At 43.5% G+C, this 9467-nt stretch overlaps 1 protein-coding gene across 1 annotated transcript; it reads left to right on the top strand.

Moving 5' to 3' along the window:
• The first annotated feature begins 548 nt into the window (after positions 1 to 548).
• LOC6548906 (venom allergen 5.02) lies at positions 549 to 1646 on the top strand. The gene is made up of 3 exons (XM_001974137.2): positions 549 to 668; positions 724 to 1115; positions 1166 to 1646. The coding sequence occupies exons 1-3, from the start codon at positions 549 to 551 to the stop codon at positions 1593 to 1595; spliced, it is 942 nt and encodes a 313-aa protein (XP_001974173.1). The 3' UTR covers positions 1596 to 1646.
• Positions 1647 to 9467: the final 7821 nt, after the last annotated feature.

Below are 9467 nucleotides of genomic sequence, written 5' to 3'. Positions count from 1 at the left end.
GAAAAAAGTGGGAAATCTGTCTTCGTTTTTCAGCTGAGCCCCTGTTAAGCGGCAAATGTGGTGCAGCTAATGTGTGTATTATTGGATTTATTATTTCACGGCAACTAAACAGGGGGTTTACTCCCGATCGCTTGAATAAAGAACGTGGGGCGGAAAAGTTCACGAGACAATTAAGTGCAGCACAAAAGCAGAAGTACGGAAACGAGTTTTCCCTCTTAATTTCCTCATTGAGGGACTAAATGCTGCAATCAGGCAGCCACTTGAGCTTAAGTCGTTTCCTGAACCAATTGCCTATGCAAATTGCTTTGAGTTTCAATGCAGCAACATATAATTGATAAAGGGGCATTCCAAATCAGAAGAACTGGAGGGCCAATCAGCCGATGCTATTCGAATTTATCTTCTCCCAAGAAACGTGGAATATACTAAATGAATGGAACTGCCTTTCAATGGGAAATGTTAGCAACCTAATTAGTCGCGCATCGAGCGTAAAACTAGCGAAGTAATACCGGCACGTCAAGCTTCGATTTATTTATTTAAAAACCTCTGCCATGGTAGAGTGGGTCTGGCTGCTGTTCTCCACATTGCACATCCAAGACATAGGCGCCTCCAGTACATGGTGCAAAACCGAACTGTGCAGAGGACAACACGTGCTGTGCGATGACAATGGAGTGGGTAGTAAATGGGTAGTCCAAGTCATTCGGATCGCTTTACATGTTCTTCCAGAAGTTTCACTCTACTTGTCCTAGACAAGCCGCAGCCGTCGTGACAATGAGCTGGGATATGATAGAGCTAATCGTGGACCAGCACAATGGGTATCGCAACAAGTTTGCCGGCGGAATGGGTCAGCATGCGAAGGCGGCGAGGATGACCACGATCGAATGGGATCCGGAACTGGCCAGAGTAGCCGATGCTCTGGTGCGGCGGTGTGAGCCCGTCAGAGATCAGTGCGCCATAACGCCGAACTACAACCATGCGGAAATCAGCTACTCGCTGGAGAAGTACTTCTGCATGACCTCCAAAAAGGACGCCCTGAGGAAGCAGCTGGTTCACTGGTTTGACCCAAGCAGCAAGGACGAAGTGCAAAAGCTCTTCTTCTCCTGGACTGAAAATCAGCAGTAAGTCCACGAGCCAGCAACTGCCGACTATTATTGAAGACTGGTTCCAGGGAACTGTCCACAAACTACTTCCAGGTGCTGAGGGATCGAGCAAACCGCGTGGGCTGCGCCATAGTTGAATATATTCGACCAGCTCTGGTCCACCAGTTGCTGAAGTGCGTTTACAACTGCGGAGTGAGTCTCTGCGAGGACGATGGCAATCCTGTCTACGAGGACACCGATGACAAGCCCGCCTCCGAGTGCATGAAGGGAACCAATAAAAAATACCCCAATCTCTGCCACAAGGATGAGCTCGTGAAGAGCTGCAATGGCGGCTCTCTTTTCGATGAACCCGAAAATGATTATAACGATGGTAAAGAGGAAATTATTGAATATGACTACGAGGGCGGTCCCACCATGTCTACCATTTACACGCTTCCAACCTACGACCCAAATGATGTGTTGCCTCCGATACCAGACAACCCCGATTTCAGTCGATAAAATCTTTTAGGACCGCCTAGAATAAATGTTTTATGCGTATTAAATATTTGTTTAAAGTTAGTTAGCTTAGGCCCTAATAAATATTTCAATGGGTTCCGAATCAAATGGGAGGGACTGTGAATGGAAAATTAAACACATATATGACTCAAATATGTTAAATGTATTCATATTTTGGCTACCATGTGCAGCCTTAGATTGGTTGCAAAAATCTGCGAATTGGATTAATCTGAAAGCTGACTCATAAATAGGTTTCATCTGGTTTCAATGTGTGAAATCGTTGGAATATGTGGCTTTCGCCGCGAGGCACGTTATCAGAGTGGTCAGAAAAAGTATATGAAATGCAGGCTCTCGTATGGATGAGGTTTCTGGTAGGTGGGTTCCCTTGGCTCCCTGGGAAATCAAGGAACCAGGTCTGTGTCTCTCATGCCGCCCGATTTAGCCACTTGAAGTGCAACTGTAAATGAAATGAAAACGACCGCACACAAGTAACAAAACAGGACAACAAGTTCGTTTCCAGAGTTCAGGAGTGTTTCCCTGGAAAGGAGTGGAGTTTCTACTAGGAGACCGAAACTTATCAAGTGAGAAAAGTGCAGGAGCCCGGAATTTCCTTGGTTCATCGCATTTTCAGCCTGCCATTTGCAGTTCGGATTGGGTGCAAAGTGAAAACGAAATTCAATCAATTTCACGAAATAAAAGTCCTACCCCGATGCGCATTTCCACAGCAATGATTTCAGTTTATAATCCTCTTTCGTTTTACGAGTACTGAATGGTAATAATCTTCGATTGAGTCCTTATTTGATGCCGGGGTTAGTAGCCAGCAGTGCTGGTCGGTTTGCATGGATAATTAAGCCAGCATCAGCATAAAATGCGGCGATTCCCCAGCCAGGATCTTCAAGCTAGGTTTTAATATTTGCTTGCATACTAATGCGCGGGTTAACCCGTCCGGCTAAGCCGTCAAAACTGTGACGCAACCAATCTGAATTTTAATGCCAGCAGGTAGTGAGTAGGTGGCTTCTTGCCTCCGAGGAAGAGTCGGCCTGAATGGCTGTCGCAATGTATTAAATGGCCAACGTGGCTTTCGAGGGGTGGAGGGGTGGAGGGGATGGGCAGACTAGCACTAACCGCAATTTATGTCGACTTCACTTCCGGTCTGTGGGAAATAACTCTTGTTAGGCTGCCAGGAGCCAGAAGTCCTGCCCTGTTGTGCACTGTGCGTTGGTGTGGGTGAAGGTGGGGGTGTAGATATGGGTGTGGGTGTGGGTGTGCGGTTGCTGCTGCTGGTGGTGGCGGTATTTCTTGTCATCATTTTCAGGCAGCTGCAAATTAACTTGCATAATTCAAGCGTCAGTGGGAAAATGTGGCCCGAGTTCATCGGCGCATTTAAAGCCTGGCGAAGACTATTATGTCCTTGTGGCCTTGGTGCCTGTTAAATTATGGGCCCGCTGGGCGCATAAATCAACACAATGCCTTGTTCGCTCGCTCCCCTGCTCAATTAATAAGAAATTTCCATAAACGAGCTTTAATTAGATTGGGCGCCAAATTGAAAATGGTTGGCGTATACGAAGTTAGCCGGTTAGACTCTGCTAAAAGGTGCTTCCAATGGGAATTTTCAATGGAATATATATACGCCCTTATTGAACTTGCGTTCTTCCCTCTAAGAGTTTTGTACAAGTACAATTTTTGTCCAACCACTACTCCTGGTTGGAACTACTCCTCATTATGCATAGTCAGTATAGGAATGACGACAGTCTCTTTGTCCTTGGATGTGGCGCCACGAAAACGTCAGGATTCGGCACTCTCATAAATTCTATGGCGCGTGCGGTTCGGGTTTCTAGTTCTGAGCTCTGAGTTCTGGTGGCAGTAAATCTGAAAATGTTTAAGCACTATCCGAAAAATCGAGAAGCCACTGCAAAAGCCAATGACTGCCACTTGGCAACATTGGGAATTGAGCGCAGCGGAAACCGAGGAAAAAATTCGAAGAAAAGGAAGTAAAGTATAAAATGTGAATGCGAATGCGAATGCTGGCGGCTTGTTGCCGGCATTGGAAATTTACGAGTGACACAAATGTCCTTCCTGCTGCATTGCAGTCGCTGGGAAACTGGGAAACGGGAATGGGAGTGGAAATGTGAATGGGAATGGGAATGGGAATGGGAGAAGCTGGTTTAATGACAAGACAAATTATGAAATTTTTAGATGCTTAACTCCCTTGGCAAACTTTCAGATAAAAAATTAGTTTTGGGGCGCCCAAAGGAGAAGAGGCGAACGGTCATTGAAGATACATATATACATGTTTAAAAGCCTTGTGCTGCATTCAGTGTGATGTATTATTATGGCCTAGTATGAGCTTATTATGCATATTTTCAAAAATATAATTAATGCGATTTTTGACAAATGGTTTCTGCGAGCGCGCACCACATTTACATTATTCAATTGCGAAAGTGGCACGCACTGAATTTCAAATGGAAATGTTTCTGTTCGCCCATACTGCTTAACGAGTATAATTAAATAAACTTAAATTGGTCAACTTTAAAACTTTGCGTCACTGTCGCCAAGTGCAGTCCAAAGTTATTCGAATGCAGCGCAAGTTTTAAAGGCAATGCAATCCCTCGGAAATCCGCAAACAAAGCCGCCTGTCTTTCCTAGAACTTGGTCCTGGGTGAAATCATGGGATAACAATAAAGCACACAAAGCCAACGAAAAAGCCGCAAGAAGCTACCAAGTTAGAGACAAAGGCCCTTGCCACATATTGTCTCCTGGCCTGGAAGATGAAATGGAGACGGCAGATGAAAAGGAGGAGCAACTGGGACCGTTCCGCTCCTCAATTCACATGCATGTGGCCGTGTCAGCAGAAAGATTATCAACAATAAGAAATATGTCGACCTATCGAAGTTGAAGTGACAAAGTGTGCGGCGGTGGGCCCAGCCATCCATCCATTCGGATACAACCAGTGTTGTACCGTGGTACCCCAAATCTCAGGGCCCGACTTTTGTTAACAAGAAGGATATTGTGGCTGACAGGAGTCGACAACGTGCGGCCAGGATTGATGTGGGTGATGGCTGTGGATATTTGTGTTTGCCACTCGAAACAATAAATCCACTCGAGGCGAACCCCAAAAGGAAACTGAATCAACCACAATAACCCAGCGGCAAAGATCGCAAAAAGTGAAGGACCCCGTCGACCAGAAGATTCAAAGTCTTCGACAACTGAATTATGGACAAAGTTCGACAAGGTTGCTGAATTGATTTGGGTTCGACTGTATCTCAATTGACCAACTGACCTGTTCAGCTTATGTAAAAAGTACAACCAATCGATTTTCATTATTAATTGCTTCCGCTACTTTCCCACTACGCACAATGAGCGTAAATATTATGAAACGAAACAAAAAAGTTACACAAAGTTTGAGCTGGCTAGGAAAAAAAATTGTTTATTTAAAGGTTATATGGCACAGAAAAAACTTGTGTTCCATTACAACCACAAATCACTCAACACTTTACTGGGGAAAGTTTTTGAAAACTAATTAATTAACCTCTAATTGCATTGGCAATGAAATCCAATTAATCAATCTGCATTGCATACAACAGGAACAAACCTACTTGGTACTTTGATTAATTGCCAAAACTGGGAATGGCGAATAAAAATGCATTTCAAGATTGGCCAAGCTGTCCGAAAGTTAAATCAATCTTCGTTTCGCAAAGTTTTCCTGCTCTTGCTTTTGACACTTGGCTGGTCGCATTTTTGGCCAAAAGCGAAGGAGGGCCATAATTGTCAGTGGCAGGCTCTAGTTGGTCCCAAGATTGGGCAGAAAAGTTGAGAAGGGTTGAGTTCAGGACGTGATTCGACGTTGTAAGATGCTGTACAACCAGTTGTATGAATATGAAAATAAATAAAGGGTTGAGCTGCAATAAATGTTGGACTGTACAAATTATTCGGCCTTCCAAGAGCCATTCATTTAAGGAGCACAACTCTTGGTTGGCTCTGATTTACATCTAGTCGTGGCTCCACGAGTTAAAGTGACTGCTTTAGCGTGCTCCAACCCAGAGCAATTGTTTTTCCGGAGATTTTCCTGGCTCTCATCTGAATTCCTGGATTCCTGGATTCCTGCTTTAGTGCGCCATAAACCCGGAGTGCAAATACGAGAAGGCAGCACGAAAGTCGCATTGAAATTGAAGCCTGTCTCAATGTTTTTGTTGTCGTCTGGCGAAGACACTTGAGACTGACATATAAAACATGTCTCGTTGAAAGTGCGTGAGCTTCTGCTCTGCCTGCACTGTGCATACTGTGAGAACAGGACTCACCGAGGCAGACATGTCCTTCCTTTCAGGAGCACGCCTATCCATTCCGATTTTCAGTCCATTTCAATGGGCAAGCTCCCTCTCTTATCGTCACAGGCAATTTGATGCCTGATATTTTTACCATTTAGTTCAATCAATTTATCACAATTTCCGGCAGTGGTTGATAAAAACCAAAAACCAAAAAACAAAACCAACACAACCAACACAACCGGCAGAAAAGCACCCTGAGCCAGGACCTATTGAAATCTAATGGGACATACAGCTCCGTGACTGGGGAAGACGATGAGCATGGCGATGTGGATGGTGCTCCGCCTGGTGGGTGGATGGGTGAACGGGTGGATGGGGATGTGGGGATGTGGAATGCTCGCAGGTCATTGATCAGATCTACGCGACACACATAACAATGGGCCCTGGACCGAACCCAAACTGGCACGTACTCCGAAAATTTGTAACTTGTTGAAATAATTTCCTTCCTTTTAACCCCAGAAGGACTTGATGTGGTTAGCCTTTCCGTATGGTAAATGCCAAACATTTATGAACTGCATTGTAATATACATGGTTTTCCTAAATAATATGCTGAAGATATTTCACTTTCATTGGGAACTTTAACTTTATTTTTTAGACAAAATTCTCTACGACTTTTGTTTGCAGTTTTCCGTTCAATACGGCCACGAAGACTCTGATATAATACAAGAACTCTGTACCCACTTCAATCAATTAAATAAAGTGGTGCCAGGCATAAAGTGATGAAGTTTATTATTGCAATGGCACATAAAACAGAAAATCCCTTTAGGCCCTCGGACATCCTTTGCATACTAATGCTAATGCGATATGTGCAGGGTAAGTGAGATCAGATATCTGCGATATATTCGGTGGGTTTGACTACGTTTCGAGCTCCTTTATTCGTCCTTTCTTGTACCTTCCATTTTGAATGGAAGAAGGACTGCAAAGCGTTGCATACCTGGAGGCGCAGTCGAGAGTTATGACATAATGGCAACACACTCGCGTTTTGAGTCACAGCTCTTAGACCCGACTTTTCCTGGCGGCTGCAGTTTCTATTAAAATTCAAGTGCGCTGCAGCACAGTGGCAGTGAGTAAGGAGTAAGTCAGTTTGTCGAGTCCCCGGCTCGGAAATTACATTGTAAATTTCACCGCAAAGTCCAAGCTACGCCAGGCCAAAACTGGTAGCTCCAAAAAAGAGCAAAACAATTTAATTAAAAACCGTGTTGCGAACAGGGATTCGGTTTGGTTTTGTGCCTGGGACTTTCACATAGTGACCCTTAATTAGTTGACAATCTGCGCCATAAAGGTCAACGAAAAGCCAGGCATTTCTTGTCAAGTTCGCTTGTGGTCACAGGTCGTGTTTTTAATTTTCAACAGCAAACAAAGTACTGTTTTACTGACTTGATTGATAACAAGTAAATTAAAGGTAAATAAATCTTTTAATTAAAAAAATTATTGCAACGCTGTTAACTATAGTAATGATTTAATACACTAAACACTTAGAAAAATACCTAAAATGATGTACGAGTATAGAAAGCTGGAATATATATAAAAACCATATTTGTAAAAGAAATAAATGCAAGATACCCAGATACCTCGTGTTAAAGCACTTAGCACAAAGTGTGCCTAATAAGATAAAAAGTCTACAAGCAGATAGCAGACACTAAATTTGTCGTTTCTCCCTGTTAAATCGCCACCTTTTTTATTGAGCACTTAAAGCCTTGATAATGTGTCGGAGTAAAATGCAGAGGAAGGGGTAATTTAAATCCGTGTCAGGTGGCAGCTTTGGAACGAGTTAAGTAAAGTGTTTTGTCGGCCGCTCATAGCATGTTGACCATCGCGTTAGGTCATTCGACTTTCCGGCTTTAAAGGGCCATAAAAAATGTACGACAGGGAGCCCGTGGCTTTCGTCACGCGATTCTAACGAATTTCGCTTCTTGACTGGCCAGTTGCCACGTTGATTTTACTTTCAGGTATCCAATTACTAACCGAAGAGCCAGTAAGGAACTTTCACTGCTAATTGCATTTAGGGGCACATATTTATATACCCCTATGTTGTATCTTTGATTTAAGCAGTCACGCAATCTTTCAATAGAGCACTTTTGAGTGCTCTACATATGCACACCTTAAGCTTTATGAAATCACAATCTTCTATGCATAGATACAAGTATATTTAAATAAATCCGAGCTGAAAATTATAATTTAAAGGCAGAAGACTACAGAAAATAATAAATAAAAATGGAGAAAGCCCATAAAATGCCGCAGAGTTACAAACTAAATATTTACGTTACTTTGATAAACATTTTCGAGCAATAAATAGTTGGCTTTACAACTTTATTATGGACCGCACAAAAGCCCAGCGAACGAGGAACCAAAAAAAGCAAAAGCCATTTTAAACGTAAAAGAACCTTTTGGGGAAATAAAAAGAAAAACAAGGCAGCATGGCGATTCCGCGGTGTTAAACTTTTTATGACTTCCCCTTGGATTTCGGTCCCTCTGAACTTTCCTTTTACTCGACTCTGGTGAATACAAATACTTCTGTCTCCACAATTTGATCGTTATGGGTCCATTATAATTTGTGCCCTTATTATGGGTTTTACGACTGAGACCAGCCAATGCCATTAGGAGGTTGAGAATTGCTGGGTCCAATTAAAAATGGGTTATTAACATTTTCAGTCACGTGTCCAGAATGCCGCGATTGGGACACACCTGTACTGTCTTTCCGATTCTTTATTTCGCAATAACTTGGGCGTGCCTTTTTACTTTGACAGTTTCGAATAAACCTTCTTAAAAACGGGGATTGCACAACCGACGTCTTTTCACTTCCCTCTTCCTTTTACATGTCTTAAGCTCTATTTTAAAGGCTAAGCCATTTTGCTATTGGTTTTCCCATTTTTGTTTGACAATAAGTAAACGGAAAACCGATAAGGTACCTGTCTCCGTCTGTTATTGTCATCCATTTTGTTCGTTCTTCAGGAGTCCGGTTCGCCCCGCTTATTAATGGGATCCAAACACATCCGAGTGGCAAAGACATGCAAAGCAGAACAAGGACTCACGAGGACCACGCAGTCGATCCCCGCTGACAGACAAACCGGATACTCAAGGTGACACGAAGATATGTGAAAGGGCAAAGGCGAAAACCCAGTGCAAGCGGCAGGATTGCCGGCGGTTAAGGGTAGTCGAAGGAAAATCGGAGTGCAGCCTACGATATTGCGTACATACAAAAGTAAAAGTAGTTCTCAAGTGCCGCACACTTCCGCACAATGCGACAAAGTGTAAAAAGTGCAGCAGGAGCTGCTGCAGGGAGGAGACGGATCTTAAGGCGAAACAAAAAGTTGCAAGTCGGAGACAAAGTGGGCCACAGGTCCAATAAAAAAGCAAAGGATGCGAAAGCATCCCCATCAGGGTGCTGCGACCGAAAGCAAGAGCAAAATCGAGCCAGATACAGATACAGATACAGATGCAGACTGAAACCAAAACCGATGTGCTTCTTCCACACTCTTTGGAAACTGAGATGCATGAGGCACACTACATGCGAGTAGGTCCTGCCGTCCTTTCGTCCTTTCTGTCCGACTGT

This window comes from Drosophila erecta, unplaced genomic scaffold (assembly GCF_003286155.1).
Source record: "Drosophila erecta strain 14021-0224.00,06,07 unplaced genomic scaffold, DereRS2 tig00000092-arrow-pilon, whole genome shotgun sequence".
Classification (NCBI taxonomy): domain Eukaryota; kingdom Metazoa; phylum Arthropoda; class Insecta; order Diptera; family Drosophilidae; genus Drosophila; species Drosophila erecta.
This window is presented reverse-complemented; position numbering and strand designations above follow the sequence as displayed.